This window comes from Acipenser ruthenus, chromosome 19, assembly GCF_902713425.1.
Source record: "Acipenser ruthenus chromosome 19, fAciRut3.2 maternal haplotype, whole genome shotgun sequence".
NCBI lineage: Eukaryota > Metazoa > Chordata > Actinopteri > Acipenseriformes > Acipenseridae > Acipenser > Acipenser ruthenus.
Window position 1 is genome coordinate 30,060,826 of NC_081207.1, and position 19,202 is coordinate 30,080,027.

The following is a 19,202-nucleotide window of genomic DNA, read 5'->3' on the forward strand; positions in this document are numbered from 1 at the left end:
CCAAGAATGCTGCACAATCCAATCAGTGGTGTTTTCTTTGGGAGAGGGATAATTAAATTACCTTCTGAGTGCATGCAAGATAATCTCTTTATTTACTGCAGAAAGAGCGCAGAGGATCACACAGACTGCAGTGAACCTGTTTATTGGGGACGGGATTAGTTTATATTAGTTTATCACGCCGCTGTGTTTAATTAAAAAGCCTGATTTGTGGCACTGAATGCTTTTTTTTTAAAATCGTGTTTGAGTAGAATAATAATGGTCCTGATAAAAGTGTTAAGTGAAATAACCTTTGGAGTGGATCAATTTGACATTAGATGTCGTTTTTTAGTGAGGGAGGATTTGATGAGGTTTAAAATAACATTATTGTGTAAATACATTGCTGCTCTGTTATAAGCTTATCTTTTATACTGCATTCTGAAGAGGCAGGAACACAAATAGCAGAGTCTCTTAACTAGAGCTCCCAACTACAGCATTATAAACTGCGTGTATAAAATATTGCGTGAAATATGTGTACTGACAGGATTATTATCAACCCACTTGTCTGTTAATTGCAAAGACGAATCATTGCCCATAAAGTCAAACTGAAAATGAAGTGATTAACATAAAAAATGAACAGATGACATTCAATCGTCCAGATGTTTGGGAAATGTGTTTCTTTTCCATGTAAATTGTGCATTCACTGAATTGGGAAACCAGAAGGTATTTTGTTTGTGAAATAGCCAGTATGAGGAATTGAGCTGCATTTCACAGAGAATCTGCTGCTATCTGGAAGGCGAGGAGTTGATTCACCTCCGTCGGGATACTCGATGCAGTCTCTGACATGCGTGTGCTGGCCGCGTGTCTCTCTGACATGCGTGTGTCGGCTGTGTGTCTCTGACATGCGTGTGTCGGCTGTGTGTCTCTGACATGCGTGTGCTGGCTGTGTGTCTCTCTGACATGTGTGTGCCGGGTGTATGTCTCTCTGGGTTAGAGTTCTGATTGGGTGCCGTGTCTTAGCTCCAGGTGGTTGAAAAGCTCAGCTGACAGACTGTACAGTATGAATGATGTGGCAAGTCTTCTTCCGATTGTGAGGGCCTTTTCTGGGGTGTCCAGAGTGTCTGGACGGCTCCAAGCAGGCATTCTCTGTGTTTCAGATCAGAATGTGTTTCAGTGTTTGTACCCCTGATGAGTGCATCTCATAACTGATCCTCCAATGTCTGAAACTGCTTTGCAAGTGAGTTATGTTTCATTCATTTTTTTTTTCACTGACCCCCCCCCCCCCCCAGTTGAAGTGCCTGTTAGGTCTTGAAGGCTTGTAAAAATGTGAGCTGTCAGCTTAAAAATTGTGCCAACTACCAAAATACACATTGTGTAGTGTTGTTTTGACACTGCAGAAATGCAAACTAATACCTTAAGCTTCACCTTGCTGAATAAACAGGTTCTCCACACAGTACAATTGGAGTTATAGGAGTCGTCATTTAAAATGAATATGTTTTGCATCAGTACGGTGATGACAATTTTTAGTTTTTTCTCAGACAAGCTCATTTCTGGTCTGTGTTTTGGTTCCCTAATTCGCTCTCCTGTAAATAAATCCACACAGGAACAGTTTAGTGTGAAGAGCGATGTCAGCGGAGAGCGTGTCCCTGGTGAGTGATTTCTTGGGGGTCGAGTTCAGGCTGGTGTCTTGCAGCTGAGGTGCCTGACCGATGTCTTGTTTATCTCTGGGAGGAGTGGTCGTGCATGTTTGTCCGCGGGGCTCCGCAGGCTGTCACAGCTCAGCCCGGCACTGCTGGTAATAGCTTTGCTAACTGGCCTGTCTTCTCCTGGCCTCCTCCTCTGGGAGCTCTCACACCTCCGAGGAGCTGGGAGCAGTAGGGGGTCTATGTTGAGAGACAGTCCACATGATATGACTCACAAACAAGACAACACAGCTCCCAGAGTGAGAACTACACAGGAATCCAAAGCCTGCCATCACAAAGCATTTCCATTGATTCCCTTCTCTCTGCTTCAGGGGATGTGTGCACTGGCAACATGTGGGTATACCCTTGATCCAGGGAGGAAAGGGGGTGTGACCACTTTGTGACTTTGCTAAGCTTGAAATACCGTACAGACGAAACTCCTTGGTCTACCAGCGAGTGTTTGTCGATGTCACACTTTTGTTGAAATCCACAAGGCATTTTCTTTTTTTTTTTCACCCCAGTTTCTTCTTCATTGTCTTCATAAAGGCATGGCCTAAATACTGTAAACATCACATATATTATCGTCAGATGCACAGGGATTGGGAGAGAAGTGAAAATGTTAGGGAAGCTGTTAAAAGGTAAGAACATGGTCCATTTGTATAGCTTCTGTTTCATTGCAGCAGGGCTTTTTAAAAAACCTTTGCATTATTTACATCTATATACATAACTAAACATTCTACTTTAATTTAGACGAGGGTTATAGTTGCTTAGTTTAGTATGAGAAAATGACTGGCATGCAGTATCGGCCCAGGGAGATGTGACAGTGACAGAGAGAGAGAGCGAGAGAGAGAGACATGTACCCCTGCCTGTATATTCCACAAAGTGCCATGCAGTGGCAGACCCATTCCTAACCAGCCAGGGAGAGAGCAGGAGAGAGCAGGAGAGAGCAGGAGCGAGCAGGAGAGGGGGGGGGGGGGGGGGGGGCGCATTTGCATAACAAACGGCCCGCCGGCCAATCAGGAGTGAGGAAAGGAATGTTGGGATTGTGAGTGGGTAGGGAAGGTATAAGGTTACCTAGCAATCCTCCCTCACTCCCTCCTTGCCTGAGTCAGTCAGTGAGACAGTGCTGGGGAGGCTGTGCGCTTCACAACCAAGAACGGAATACTTTCATACTTCTCCTCCGAGGTCACATAGAACTGGACAATGTGTTAAAATCCTAACGACCGGAGGAAGACCTTTCACACAACAAAAAACACATTTCCAGGAGGCCAAGGGGACCCGAGTGGGTTTTCAGACCCCCCCCCTCTCCCTTTACAAAACCTTCAGTGAAAAAGAGAGATTGAAAATGAACTATTTGGTAAGTGAGTGTTTGGAGCTGGTGTGTGAAAAGCCTGTGGAGTGAATGCTGATGCTGCTGTAAAAAAAGACTTGGAAGGGGAGGGGGTGGGGTGCTGGTAACATATTTTCTTCTTTTGTTTTAACTCTTGTGTTGTTAGTTAGTCTGTGTTCTTACCTTGTCTGGGTCACTGGCTGCTTAATCTTATAAGATACAGCACTGCTTTCTCATCCCCCCTGAACTGATGGGGCCAAGCACTGTGTCTCAGCAAACACCACCCAGTAAGTAACCCTGGACTCATTCCCAAGAGCTGCTGCTGTTGTTTGAGTCCAGGGTTCGTTGTTCAGGCATGTTCAGTTACACACTGTCATTACAACATAGTGCACGTTTGTTTTTTGAAGACACTGGGTTATGTGTTAATGAAGTGGTTGCGTTTTGTCAGCACCTTGCCATTAACTCAGAGAACTGACTGCGGTGGCAGCTTTGTAATCCTTAATTGTCACCTGCAACTAGCGACTGCAAGTTTTCACTTGAGTGAGCGGTCAGTTTATTTTCCCCCCTTGAACTCTTTTGAGAGTGTTTCCTGTTCTAATCCTCACTGGTCATTCACATGTTTCTTAAGATGGCTGATTTCCATTTAGACTTAGTGAGCACGGAACAAAAGCAGAGTTTGTTTTGATTTGTCAGAGGTCAGTAAGGACATCGCAATTAAAGGCCCTATGTGTGCTTCATTTACTGTACCTGCCATGTAGTTCTGTAGCATTGACACGTATGCGCAGAGCACATGGGAACTGCACATGTTAAATGTAATAGATTTAAAAACCTGAGTTAGGAGTCATAGGGGTTTAAACTGGGGACAGTACCTCAAGGGGTATCAAATCTGAGACCTTTTTATGACACAGATAGAATGTATAAGCACTGTTTTGTTAAAGATTCTTTTTTAAACCCTCTAAATAAATCAAGTTAGCAGTTCATGAAAACTGTTTCATTCTCTTTTAAGAGGATGTAGAAGTTTATTCTCTGGTTTTCAAAGCACTGTTTAATCTAAGAAGGTTTTGTATATATAAAAAAAAAAAAAACTTCCAATAAACATCCCTTCACAGTTTTGTGAATAGGGCCCCATCTACCCTGTTTTGCCCGGGCGCTTACTATATTTTGAGCTTCTCTAAATAACCCTGGATTGAGTGTACTGAGTATTTAACCCTACACGCTGTTTGGAGGGGGGCTTTGATGTGGGTAGCGGCTCATAATGATGTAGTATGAGAACCCAGCCAACCCATAATTGTGACTTTTGATGTCTGTTACAAAGCAACCCTGGAAGACGCCCTCTGGTCGTGCTGTTCTGCTGCTTTGCAGCTACAGGCCGCTCCTGTGTATTTTACAAGGCTTTCGGGCGTTTTCACCACCTCCTGGTTGTAGAAGACTCCTCGTTGAGATGAGTTGCTCGGGTTGTGCTTGGAGCTGGGAAGCTGTTTCCCCTCGATTTGCTTCCCTGGGTCTCATCCAGCATGTAATCACTCCACTCAGGTGAGACGTGTCACTGGTTTTGTAACCCAGGAGTTCACCGCAGATTTCAGAAGCTTAGAAACAGCTCTGCATCGGTTTTGTGAAGTAACAGCTTTAAAGATTTCAAATGGAACAGACACACACCCCTTCTTTTAGCATTCGGTTCCATTTGAATATGCTTGTTGCCTTTTAAAAGATATAAACAGCTCAGTGTATCTGAATGTTGAAACGTGCAGACTGGGAGCTGGGTGATCACTTGCCATCGTCTGCACAGTGAGTGCATGTGGTGCTGCAGTGCCATGATACAGGGGCAGGTGGTGTCCAGACAGTGCTTTTTGACAGTGAAGCTGCCTGTTATTGCAGGTGACATGTGCAGTGTTGCGCACTGTTAGTTCAAGCTGAGGGGCTTTTCCATGATAGGGCAATATGTGCATGTGCAAGATGAACTTCCATAAATCAAAGGACCTTCAACAGCAATACAGTGGTAATTTCACCACTAACAAAGTCATACAACAGGGCAGCCCAGTGGTATTTATGAACATTTTCAGTGTAATGACTTGATCCGTTTTTATTATTATTATTAAATGTGTCTTCTCAGGCTGGGAATGGAAGTGCCAGTTTTGGGAGGATTGAGATTAGATCAGACTGGGGGATCAGGGCCTTGCTTATCAAGGGACCCTTCTGATTAGCCAAGTTCATTAGAATAATAAGAGCTGCCGTATAACAGTTTCCAATCAAAGTAAAAAGAAAAAAAAACCACTCATCCTAATTTGCACGTTAATTAGCAGATGGATTGCACAGGGCTCCCTTCACAACAGGTGTGTGTGTGTGTGCGTGCGTGCATGTGTGTGTGCGTGCGTGCATGTGTGTGTGCGCGTGTGTGCGTGCGTGAGTGAGTGCGTGTGTGTGTGTGTGTGTGTGGGATGAGACTCGGGCTGGCTGCTTCCTCTGTGTAGCACCAAGGTTCCAGAACGCCAGCCTAATGGAGTGTCAGAGACGTCGTTCTCTCCCCGATGTGGAGTGGATTTTAATCTTGTCTGGCGGCGATAACACAAACTCACAATATTATCCTGCTCTGCATTTTTTATTCACAGCAAGATTTCATTATAATAATGGATCGTCTTGCCTTGCATTGACTATCACTGACTGGGTTCTTGTGGTTATTCTAGTATTATGTGTATTATGACTTGCAGCAGTTTCTAGGTCTCTTTTGGAATTAAGCTAATGTTATCATTAATTAGTTGTTTCAAGTGGCCATGACCAGCACTACCCTAATATCTCAGTATTCAAAGTTCATGTGGATTCTTAATTAAACTCATGCATTAATACGACAGGCCGTCAGCTCTTTCGGTTGCATGTCGTTAAATTGAGATGTTCCAGCTTTCTCTAAAGCAGTGTCTTGACTCGTGGGTCGACTTGGCACAGTGACCAAGCTAATACTAAAGTTACTGGAATTCGCAGAACTGAAAGGAATTACAGGATGCTGATTTAAACAAAAAAAAGGCCAGAATGTGATAAGAGGAAAGACATGCCATGTATTGCAAAACACAGAGTGCTCCAATGGCTTGGTATGCTGAGCATGTATGTGTACCAGAGAGGAGGCTGGATGGGAACCGGTGACCTCGCAGGGACAGAATCTGTAGGGGCAGTGCCTCACCCAACACTGCCCGTTACATATACAAGAGCAGAGCATCACCCAACACTGCCCGTTACATATACAAGAGCAGAGCATCACCCAACACTGCCCGTTACATATACAAGAGCAGAGCCTCACCCAACACTGCCCGTTACATATATAAGAGCAGAGCCTCACCCAACACTGCCCGTTACATATACAAGAGCAGAGCCTCACCCAACACTGCCCGTTACATATACAAGAGCAGAGCATCACCCAACACTGTCCGTTACATATACAAGAGCAGAGCATCACCCAGCACTGCTTGTTACACATGCATCCAGTTAATTATTCACACTTCACTGGGGTGCTATAAGTCTTTTGGCGGAATAACAGGAGAATAATGAGACTTAAATGCCTTGTTGCTTAATCATTACTGGCCTCCCCACCCCCACGAAACTGTACTTTCACAAACAGCATTCCCTGTGAGTGCGTGCTGTGCCCCATATCCGATGTTAACATTCACTCCTTATTGATGATGACCTGCAACACTTCATGACCCCGCGATGAATCAATTAGCAATTACCACTAGCCAGCCAGCACACAAGCTTAGTGAGGCTGCTCTGCTGTTATGCACCTGTGAGCAGGTGGGGACTTGCAGTGGCAGGGAGACAGAGATCGTAACAACTGAAGTTTAACCACATTGGTATGGAGGCCAAAGTTACTATATTTTAACATAGCATTCCACAATGGTACACCCTCACAAAGTATTCCCCCGCAGCGCTAAGTTTGCAGCATTCTGTTTGTAAAAGGAGAGGCAATCTGCTGATGTTAGAGAACTAGCAAGACACCAACTATAGTACATGAAGGAGCTCTGAGATTGTTTTATAATGTTGATGCTTTGTAGAAAGAAACTTTCGGCAAATGTGGGCCTGTATCTTACCATTTAAAATACAAAAATCCCAAAAGCTTGAGGAGCGTCATTGCTTAAGAAGCAGCATGTACAACAGGGGCACAGCTGTAGTGTTTGTTTGTTTGGATAGATGAAGACTATTGTCATTCATTTGATGCTTGATATGAGGCTTGTTGGTTCTCTCCACAACTTCACAGCTCTTACCGCTGCTGCTCTGAATGGCCCTTCTTCAGGTCTGTAATTAGGGAGGTACTGTATGTTGGGAGACTGTTGTATTTTATTTTTCTGTTCTCACGCTAAGGAACGGACGCACAGCAATTACCCGTAGGGCTGCCGACCTGTCCTCTTTGGTCTGAAAGGTTTTTGTTTGTCTTAAAAGCAGTTTGCCGGTGAAGAGAGATAATTGACAGGGTGATTGTTGGAGTTTATACTTAAGGGAGACGGACGGGTACAGGGCTGTTTCTCACAGATTTATCATAGTGATTCATGAAAAATGAAAAGATGACTGCTGCCTGAGGCAAAATATACAGTCAAACCAGTATCTCCTTACTCCCAGTACAGAAGAGATACAGGAGCCTTCAGAGCAGCCCCAGGATTTTCAAGAGTAAACTATAAACCCCCACAAACCATACTGTAGTGCTTTTGCAGATACAATTGTAATATTACTGCATGTGTGTGGTACGTCAGGTAGACAGGTCACCTGGGTGCTCATTAATAACAACAACCTTGAACTTCTGTAGAGCCCCCTGTTACCTAGACTTGAATCTGTGAGCAACACATATTGATCTTAGTTTAAATTATCTTAAAGTACTTGATTTTAATATAGGGTTAATGCCTTCCCTATGTAAAAAAACTACAACGACCACAACGAAGAATTCATAACTTTGACCCTTTCCGTCACGATTTTTTAAATTACATTTTTAGAGATTTTTTAAAACAGTTTGTGTGAACTCTAGAGAGTTCGAGAAGCTGAACAAAAACATTATGCATTATAAAATAGATACATAGATAGGAAACTTAACAAGGTACAATTATACACGCAGTGACTGAAGGGGATATATTCATAAATCATTAACCTGTTTGTCAATGCATGGGAATTTGAATAGATTTCTGGATTTGTTGGAAATATTTTGAAGTTTTACACTAGATGTGGGGGATTTGATTCGTCTTCTGTACTTCTGAAATCTGTACAAGTGACAAAATCCACCAGAAAAGGTTAGACGCATAACCCATCGAGGTCAGTAGGGTCTCGAATGGCCACAGCCAACACAGGCTGGCTGGAACTCACAGACAACATTGAAAGACTGTGTGAACGCTGGGGCTGATGGAGAAGAATGTGGGCATGGCGCCTACAAACACAGAAACCCAACCCTGCTCGCTGTCAGCTTGGGTTTCGGTCTGTATCTGCACAGAAACCCAACCCTGCTCGCTGTCAGCTTGGGTTTCAGTCTGTATCTGCACAGAAACACAACCCTGCTCGCTGTCAGCTTGGGTTTCAGTCTGTATCTGCACAGAAACATAACCCTGCTCGCTGTCAGCTTGGGTTTCAGTCTGTATCTGCACAGAAACCCAACCCTGCTCGCTGTCAGCTTGGGTTTCAGTCTGTATCTGCACAGAAACATAATCCTGCTCGCTGTCAGCTTGGGTTTCAGTCTGTATCTGCACAGAAACCCAACCCTGCTCGCTGTCAGCTTGGGTTTCAGTCTGTATCTGCACAGAAACATAATCCTGCTCGCTGTCAGCTTGGGTTTCAGTCTGTATCTGCACAGAAACACAGCTATTAACCCAGCAGCTGCTGCTTTCAGGAAAGGGTGATGGAAGGACCATAGGAAGTGTCCGTCTGCAGGCTCTGCATAGCCTTTGCCACAGTCGTTTTCAGTGCACTACAGCGCGTTCATAGACATACACACAGCTATTCTTATCGTATTCGTATTGTTTTACAGTGAAACTACAGTAGCAAAGTCTGGTTTATGGTTCCCTATCGTGTCCAGTAGAACAGCACTAATGTGCCCCAGGATGCTGACGTTACTGTGCTTACCCTAGAGCAGCACTCACTTTATTGTAGCCGCAGCGCTTCACTGCAAGGTGTTAAAAGACAGCTGGCTTTGTTTGCGCTGGAAATCCAGGGTGTGGTGAGGCTTTACGTGGCTAGCTTATCTCCTCCTGTCAGAAGGGAAGGGAGGTGTTGCAGGCTGCCTTCAATCACACCCCCAGGGCTGAGGGATCTGTGTCAGCCTGCCTGCTTGCGTGAGGGGGTCAGTCACAAGGCCAGTGTCTTGGTCAGAGGGCAGCGTTGGGAGTTTTAGTGCCTGCAGGACGCAAGCAGGCCAGGCACACAGTGGAAAACGAGCAGGGCAGGTGTCTCAACAAAGCTCTGCAAATTGCTGTTTGTTTACTGCTTGAGGAGCGACTGTGCACTAAATGCAATGGTACCATTTAGTAGAGTCTGTTGTTACAAAAAATATTGTAAGTGATATTATTGTTTCTGAGACTTGTATAGGCGTACGGCATGTGTATCTATACATCTTTTGAAATGCGTGTGTATATTTTGAAATCTCAGTCCCATACTGTATCTGGGGAAAGCTACCCCTTCATTGGTGTAATTGTATGCAATAGATATCAACACATTAAATGACTCTGCAAGGATACATTTTCAGCCCTCTTCTTGTTGCCCCTCTCTCGCCGCAAACCCAGTGTAATTATAATAATCTAGTGGTCCTGAGTGACTTGTTTAGGGCAATCAAAGAAACATACAGGTCAAGTCCTTGTCATGCAGGGATCTCTGATGAACCAGTTATTTGCGTCTAAATACTTGTCTCTGTTTCAATTCTGAATGAAGAAAGTCAGCCACTGACGGGAGCATTTTGGCTGAGATTTCAGACGGTGAACTTCCCAGCCAGACTGCTGTGCAAGTGCTTGACGTGGAGAGACTCAGAAAGGGCGTCCCGTATGAGCCGGTGTTCTGAGTTCAGAAGCAGCGACCCTGCCCCCATGCAGGAGTGTGGGATTGCACACCCACTCATTATTCAGGGTAGAGTTTCAGAAACGTACCCTAGCTGTGTTTACCTAATACTTTGTGGACTTTGAACAGTACAGGGTTTTAATTCAAAGTATTGTTTTATAATGTTTGATGATGCATGAAACCTGGACTGTTGTTTGTCCAGTGTTGGGAAGCACTGTGCTGAAAAATGCTTTCTGAAGGTACTGCACTGGCTTCACTAAAATCATTAAACCCATCTCTTTCTCTCAGTTACCTGACTCATAAGCAAAACTTGTCACAGGAGAAAAAAGGGCCTTCTGAACGTGAAATTCACACAAAGCTGCTTAGGAGTCTGACTCGGATTGGTTAGGGGAGCATCACAAGACTTTCTGGTGGGATGGCAGAGAAACAGCACCTACAAGGAGCTGTGGGCAGGAGAGACACACTTTATCAAAGGCTGCTATCTGTCTCGTGATAGGCATGTCATTATTCTTCCATGTATGAGCAGGTTAGGGATTGCATGACATTGTCTACATACCAAACCAAAACACCCTAAGGATGTACAGTTCCCCAAATTACCATCTTTAAAAAACAATGAACTGCACAGACAGACACTCCAGGGGCTTTTTACTGTATTGTTTTGAGGCGAAAGCAGCCCACACTGTGGTAGAAACCTGCTTGTCCTCAGAGCCTGCTTGTGAAATCGGCAGTGTCTCAATACTTTTTGCCTGCAGCTACAAGTTTAGCAGATGTTTACTTACAGTCGAAACTGTGAGGGAGCTGTACCCGCTGCAGATGGGAGGGTTTGGAAATCACTCTTCATAATTCACCTGGTGGCAGCACTGTCAATGGGCTTTGATCAACTGCTTGCAGCATAAAGGGGGCGCAGTCTAATGCACCCGTTATCTCCCGGGCTGGCCCTAATTAAAAAGGTCCTGACCCCCGTCCTAGGATTTTCTTTTAACAGCATGCAGATACACAAACAGGCTGTCACTGCCAGCGCTGTGCAGTGCCTCTTTCAAGCAGAGTGCTGTGCAGTGCCTCTGTCAAACAGAGCCGTTGGTAGTTGTAGGTTGAGGTGCACGTTGAGACTCTGAGTCATTTCACACCTCCGGACCACCCTTCTGTTATGTTCTCCTCTTCCTGCAGTTTCGCTGCTCAGTGTTCAGACTCTGTCAGACAGGAATGCCTCTTGCCTTGCCTGTGTTCCTGCTCAGGAACGCAGCCGTGGGTCTAGTCAAGGCCTGGGTAGAGCAGGGAGATGAGACCAAACTTACCTTGTAAGGATTAACGGCAATACATCTTGAGTCACTGAGAGATTCAGGAGGGTGAGTCAGCCTGGAGGAAAATGAGGAATGAATGTGTCCCCACACACACACACACACGTGCACACACACACACACACAACACAGACACACATACACACATCACAGACATACACACACACGTGCACACACAACGCAGACACACACACACGTACACACACAACACAGACACACACGTGTGCACACACACACAACACAGACACACATACACACAACACAAACACACATACACACAACACAGACACACACACTTGCACACACACAACACAGACACACACAGACACACCGCACTACAACCAATATCTGATGTCAGATTATTTACAATGATTAGTAGTTCACTTATCTTATCTTACCCTCGCCCCTATTCATAAAACTTGAAGAGTTGTTGTACAGAATATTTTGCACTGTTTAACCTAAGACAAGGATTATAAACAGTGTCCTTAAAGAAAACAAACACATTCCTTAAGGTTAAAAACCCCCCCAGAAAAACAGTCTGTTGGGTCTGATGTAGAAGGAATGTACGCTGTTGTAAGAGGATTTCAGATACAGTAGCTGTATGTTTCTGTTCTACGTGTTTGAAGAAGGCTGCTATACGGACACAATATGAATTGCAGCATTGCTGTAGTAAGGTATATAATTAAAGTGTGCCCACCAATGGGCTCTAGAGCTAAACTAGCAACAGTGTTTTCCTAATTCCCCAGACCTTTGCCCTGGTCATCTGTCGCTAATCGAGGGAGTCATGAGAAAAGGACACAAACCATGTTGTGTTGAGAGAGGTCAGGGGGGCCTGCATGCTCCGGGGCTACAGCCTGCTGTCCAGATGTCCAGCAAGTTCATTCCTGAGCTCTTCTCACAATGACCAAAACAACTGCTGCCCTGCTCTTACAGGAAAGCATCTGGGAATCAGTGCTGTTCTCATCTCTGTATGTTCTCTATGGATCTTGTTATCTAGTACATTGTAGCATTCTTGATTTAGAGTGGCTTTACATACAGCTACCAGCTCTGCACAGCAAGCTGCACTTGGTGTAGCCATTGCTGGGGTGAATTCACCAATTCTAGGAGTTCTCTTAGCACAACCTTTACAGCATTAAAACAGCACGTATTTGAATTTTCAAATGAATTATTGCATTTAAAACAAATGACAGAATATTATTTAATGGCATGTTTAAAGCTTACTGTATGCGTGACATTCATTGTGCGCAGGTCCTGCTGAACCCAGACAAACCATCTCACTTTACTCGTGAGACTGAGCTTTAGCAATGATACTATAGAGCTGAACTACAGGCAGTGGCCTGCACAGAGATTGTTTTGAGGTGGTAATAACCAACAGTAGAGTTATAATTTTGCTGTGCTGTTTCAGTCTCATTTAATCTGCAACTGTATGCACCTAGCTCTTGAAGTGTTTCTATAATTACTGCAATTCTGGCCTGTTTACATTTTATTGTATGGATTTGGCCCCGGGTCCTCAGGTCTCAAGTGCTGATCTCCCCACTCTGGTCAGAGATAAACACACAGCATTACTGTACTTCACCCCTCTCTGTAGCTCTGCCCTGTCTCGACCAGGTACTGAGACGTAGCTCATTTCTCTAGTGGAGGCGTTGGAACATCAGCGGGTAGAGCCCTCGCCTCGCATAGCAAGAGGATAATGTGAATCACACTTTAAAAAGACCTCCGGATGAGTTAGGAGTGCTGTAGTCGCTGACTCTTCTGGGGTTTAAGGACAATGTCCCCTTTTGCATATATTGGATTGACCTGCTGTTTGAAAGTGTTCCTAATCCTCCCTCTCGTTGGCCTTTTTGGCATTGACATCTTTGTAAAGTAGAAAAACAAACCAGCATTGTGCGTGTCCGTGCATGCGGGTCTTTGTGGTGGAGCAGCTTCAGCAAATTCGACCAGAGACCAAGCCTAGTGTAAACATATGGTAATACAGTTTTAGCATTTGCCCATCTTCATATTTGTTCATTTGTAACTCTTGTTTCTTTGAACGCTGTGCAAAAGCACAGTTGCTGTAATCTTCAGTCGTCTCCTGTGCTTCCGTGTTTTTCTGTTGTTTTTATTTCATGTGGTCACCAGGGTTTTTGCTGAGCTGCAGGCAGGGTATCTGACAGCTCCATTCAAGATTTTTCTTCTTGTTTCCTGGACACAGTTCCAAGCAAACAGCCTGGAAACGACCCCAAAACAACCACTGAGGAATGACAAGAATGCTGCGCAGAGACACAAAGGAATACAGATATACACACACGATTGCACTATTACAGTATGTGATTCAACTGCTGGGCCCTTAGTTACCCTTATAAAAGCTTACCATTGTATTTTTGCATTGTATTTTTGCAGTTTTCCCATGCTTTTCTCATGATTTTAATTTACCCTGGTTTGCCGTGTTTCGTAATATGCTTTACCATACCTCGCTATTAGTTACAATGCTTTCACTATGCTTTATTACACTTTGCTGTGCTTTTACTAGGGTAAACTCTTATAAGGGTTTTTGTTGCTATTTCTATTTATTTAATTTCTTCACACAGTGGATTTAGTAATAAGAATGAAGATTTGATGTAGTCTTCTGACACTTTAAAGAGAGCTAGAATGCTTTTATGAGTCTTTTCTTTTACACTGAGGGAAGGGTGAGCGTACATTTATAAACCCGTAAAACTTAATACAGCCCCCCACCCCCAAAAAAACAAACATGTGACATCAGTTCAGTTTTTCCCACCAGGGCCATAAAAAATAGAGACAAAAGCTGGACCCAGGCTAACACTGAGCGATTGTCCAGAGGAATGACCCTGTCTGGGGTCCGCGGAGTGCAGATGGCACATTACTTCCTGCCCGATAGCTTTTTCTAAAGCAAGGCAAACTGCCTCTTCTCAGAGGCCGCTGTGTACACTCTGTATCCATCTCCTGTTTGAACGACCCATTCGAATGCAAACGATGCCTGATCGTTTAGACCGGGCAAGGCAGCTCTTTTTTAACGTTGTTTCATTTTGTTCCACAGCTTGTCGGCGCACACCGTACTAATGGATTAGGGAAACTGACATTAGCCATGTCACATTGTGATAAGGTCAAGGGGGTCTACAAGCCTGCAGGTGGCTGTGTCTCTCTATGAAACTCCTAATACTCTACACAATACAATACAATACAATACAATACTCCTGTATGACCGTCAAGTACACAGATCTGGTTACAAGATACAGTGAGGTACAGTGCAACAAGAGCCAGCCTTCTTAAAAAGCCTAAGTCCTGATAATAAACCAGACTAAACAAAGTAGCTCATGCATTGTCCTTGAAAAAGCAGTGGCTACATAATAAAAAAAAATGCACTACTACCTTTGCTCTTCAGCCAAGCACATCCATTAATGGCCCGTGAACCTGGCCCGTGAACCTGGCCCATGAACCTGGCCTGTGAACCTGGCCCGTCAGGTCTCCTGAGTGAAGCGTGACATCGCTGCTCGGGCAGCGTGTAGATGCACCGCTGACGGTCTCAGTGCCCCCAATTCAATCAAACCCGACTGTATAAACCACATCTCAAGCCCTTTGTTTATAAACACGCATTCCTATGGCCCTACTTGAGTCACAGCTAAGAGATAATTAGAGAGGCTAGGATCTGTGGAAAAAAAACAACCAAACAATTGTCTAAAAACAAGATTATCAACTAATTACCATTATTGCAATCAAACCAGTAATTAGTGTTTGTTGCTTAGAGCAATTTGCAGTACGTGTACAATGTATGTCGGCTTAAACATGCACTACAGTCAATGTGCATGAGTATATAGAAGTTCTGTGTTTTTACTGTAACATTATGTCACTTGGATCGTTGCAATCGAGACGAAATGCAGTATGTTGCACACCATATTACAGTAAGTCTAAAGCAGGCTGTTGAATCAATAAGGTACTACTCCCGACTGCCCGAGAGTTTTACAAGGATGAATGTGATCCATGAGTGATCTGTCCCCATTACCAGCTAGCAGAGAGGCTTGCTGTGTTAATGAGCCCCTCCTCACACTGAGCTCCCTTTGGTAAAGCCAAGCGGTCTGCAGAGAACATGATGTCATGTCTTCACTCCTTGTAAATAATACTGCAGACTCTCCTCTGGCGATGGTAGTGAAGTTACCTTACCAGCGGCAAACAGACTATACAATTACGCAGCGTCTTTGTTTGGCTTTAAACACTTGTAGAGCAGACATTACAATGATATCACAAGACGAGAGGTCCAGACAGATTTGAACATGGAAGTGACATACAATCTTGCCCTTGCAATGCTGAAAGAATGGCCTGCTGCATTTTAAAACAAGAGCTTGTTCAGGACCAGCTATTGCTGATCAGTGATTGATTATGAATAGGTGCGGGATGTGTTATGGATAGCGATTATAAATTCAACAGGAAATCCAGGTTCATACATAATTACACTGAATTACATTGGCACTGCTTAAGATGTTCTGAACCCTTTCGAAGATCCAGATAATCTGTACTGTTAATGTAAGTGGATCTTGTGTTTCCGAGGGGCGATCGGTAGATTGAGAGATGAATCATGCTCAAATCGTCTTCAGTGGTAGCAGCAGTGATTTCAGTATCCCTTTATCAATATGGTCATCATGTGACATCCCAGTTAATGTGATTAAATGAGCTTAGCCATTGCTTATGAAAGTGTTAGAAGCGCTGTAGAATGCGTGCCCCTTTTCAGCCCCAGTCTGTTGAAAATGTTTTACAGTGGAGTGCAGGCCCATTAGCAGTGACACATTTGAGTAGATTTTTGGTGCTCTGTGTGTGCGCTCCTGGGAATTCAATGGAAATTCCAACCGCTGCATCAGACACTAATAGTCATTTGGTCACTGACTCTCCCTCTCCCTCTTTAAGCATTGTAACTTGTGAGTCATTTTCCATACACTTCCTGTTGCCAGGGATAGAGATAGGGGAGGGGGAAGGGAGAGCTAGAGAGCAAGCAAGCCGTCTCGTGGAATGAAGGCAGAGTTCAGGCTGAGTGCTGTTACTGAGAGAGCCAGCGAATGGCAGGTCATCAAGCTGTTACTCAGATCCAGAGGTACGAGATACTTGTACTGTCCTTCCCACAGGATGTAACCTTTCTGGTGAGAAAACAAATTAGCCACACGGACGTCAGAATCAGGCTAAGCCTCGCCAAAAAAACAATAACTATGTTTTAAGAGTAATTCTTTGATTCCCAAATTGTGAGATCAATCTGATGGGGGTTTGTATGGTATGCAGTGCAGTCATGCCATGGGAAAGTTGCATGGGTTTACTTGTTTGTTCAGGAACAACGCTCGACCCTAGTGTGAAAGAGCTGCTGATGGGGTTAGGTAGAGGAGGGTGAGACAGTCAGTGATTAGAGCAGGATCTTCTTTGTGTTATCAAACAGGTCAGAGTGTGTGTGAGGGTGCAGGGTCCTTTTTCTTTCATACGGAGACATTGAAGAACAAATGCACATAGACAGCGAGGGAGCCTCTCAAGATTACACTTTGTACAATAGATATTGAGCTAAGATTTGTAAATTATTATGTATGTATGTATGTATGTCATTTATGTATGCTTGGATAGGTGGATAGACATTATTATTATTATTATTATTATTATTATTATTATTATTTAACAGTTTGGTAAATTCTTTATTCTTTCTTACACTGCTCCAGGGATTGAAATAAGACTCCCACTGCATAGCAGTTTGATCCATTCCTAGTTTTACTATGACTTTAATAAGACATACCGGAGCTCGTTACCTGCACAATGTGGCGAATTAAGCTTGCAGTAAAACCTGGAATGGGTGAAACTGCTGTGCAATAAGAGTCTTATTTCCATCCCTGCTGCTCGATGGAAAGCTATCTGGTGAATGAGGACTGCGGTCTCCTGTGCAGACTGCACTGTAAGCTTTATAGCTCTCAGAAAATAAAATACATAAATAATCCAGAATTGGATTCAGAGTATATTTATTTATAATTATAAACCAATGAAGCAATCTCCAGCTGTGGAGCTTCAGTCCTCTGAATATATAGCTGTTAATGAAGAGCGGTGGAGGATGTTTGTGTTGGGTAGTGATGAATAATACATGTGCACTACAGAACGCGGCACGGCTTTCGCATCTCGGGTCGCCGGAGGTCATTATGGAGGAAGGACGGAACGTGAAATGGAAAAGCACCTCCGTGATTAAGGCAGGATTGATTAACACCAGCCAATGCAAATGGCAGTGCTGTAATAGACAGGGAGAAAAATGAGGGAATTAAAACTTGGCTGTAAAATCCGGCAGCAAGCTCTCTCGTCATTCAAAAGGAGCTCATAGGAGACATGAAGTGTGTGCCTCTGCAGTCTAAATAAGTGATTACTTACTGTGATAAAGATCCTTGTGTCCTTTTTTAGTGGGATTATGTATACACCCAGGTTTATAGGTATATGGAGTGTGTGTGTGTGTGTTTGTGTGTTCTTGCAACATCCTATGGCTCCCAGTATTTTGCTTTCTTATGCAAAGAGCAGAGACCACAGGCACAAAGAGCAGAGACCACAGGCACAAAGAGCAGGCATGGATGTGGATCAGCGGGAATCACCTTGACTGACATGCTTATTCTGCGCTAACGTATTTAAAGTTCTGAAAGGGGCTGTACCCTACTTGTACCCCTTTCTGTTTCCCATATTCGTATTTGTTTGTCCTGTACAGAATAAACAGATAACCTGTGTGTGCTTTCTCTCCCTCTCTCTCTTCTCAGAATGTGCTTGCAAAGGCCCTTTACGACAATGTGGCAGAGTCTCCGGATGAGCTTTCCTTCCGCAAGGGCGACATCATGACGGTGCTGGAGCGGGACACTCAGGGGCTGGACGGCTGGTGGCTCTGCTCCCTGCACGGGCGGCAGGGCATTGCCCCGGGCAACCGCATGAAGATCCTGGTTGGCATGTATGACAAGAAGCAGGAGGGGGGCGGCCAGCTGCAGCAGCAGCAGCCTCTGTTCCCCCAACAAACCCCTCCTCAGACCCCACTGCCTTTCCACAAGCAGAGCTCCTACAGCACGCCGTCCCCCGCCTCGCAGTACACCGCCATGCATCCGGCTTTCCAAAGCCCCGCGGACAACGTCTACATGATGCCCCCCTCTCACGGCAAGGGGCAGACGCAGAGCATTTACCAGGTGCCCCCCGGCCCCCAGTACCAGGGACCCCTGAGAAAGCCGCCGCTCTTCCAGAAGCAGGGTAGCCAACAGCAGTACCAGAGCCAGTCTCAGAGCATTTACCAGGTCCCTCCGTCGCTAGGCCAGTCGCAGGACATTTACCAAGTCCCGCCAGGGTCCAAGAGCCCACCTCAGGACGTTTACCAGGTGCCTCCTTCCATGAACCAAAACCAGGACATCTACCAAATCCCTCCGTCTATGGAGAAGAGGAGCTGGGAATCTCCCAAGCCACCGGGAAAGGTAGGAGCCAGACCTCTGCTGGGTTACTCTGGAGTCGTACAGGTGTGCTGTGCGAGCGCCCGCTCTCCCCATCACCTGTAGATATAAACACAGTGTTAATATTATGACTAACCCCAGCAGCGTGTCTGTGGAAGCATGCATTGACCTGCACAAACACGGCTGCCAGTGAGCTTCATCTTTTCACTGTAATCCACAATGATTTTAAACTTACCAGTGGGTTTATTGACTTTTTTTGTGTTGCTAAGCAACTAGCGTTGCCATGGATCACTTTAATGAAAAAAGTGCTTGGGGAGAGGGGGTAGGGGTTGGGAGGTACAGAACGCCACAGGTGATGAAATAAATCCCACCTGAACCAGGGGAAACCGTCTGCTGGAGTGAGGAGTACCTTTTCTAAGCCAGCCAGGCCTCGTATTTCATCACATAGTTCGCACAGACAGTAAGTAGCATGAATTCCATCATTAAACTGACTTGGTGC

At 44.7% G+C, this 19,202-nt stretch overlaps 1 protein-coding gene across 2 annotated transcripts in view; it reads left to right on the forward strand.

Annotated features, from left to right (window-relative positions):
* Positions 1 to 19,202, forward strand: part of LOC117424712 (breast cancer anti-estrogen resistance protein 1-like) — a 70,485-nt gene that overhangs the window by 26,487 nt on the left and 24,796 nt on the right. The window contains exons 1-2 of one of the 2 annotated variants that reach the window (XM_034041377.3): positions 2,749 to 3,015; positions 18,035 to 18,727. In XM_034041377.3, the coding sequence (XP_033897268.3) occupies positions 3,004 to 3,015; positions 18,035 to 18,727 (705 nt within the window). In that variant the 5' untranslated portion in view covers positions 2,749 to 3,003. Of the gene's footprint in view, positions 1 to 2,748; positions 3,016 to 18,034; positions 18,728 to 19,202 lie in introns of those variants that run through there. The other variant, XM_034041376.3, reaches the window with a different exon arrangement.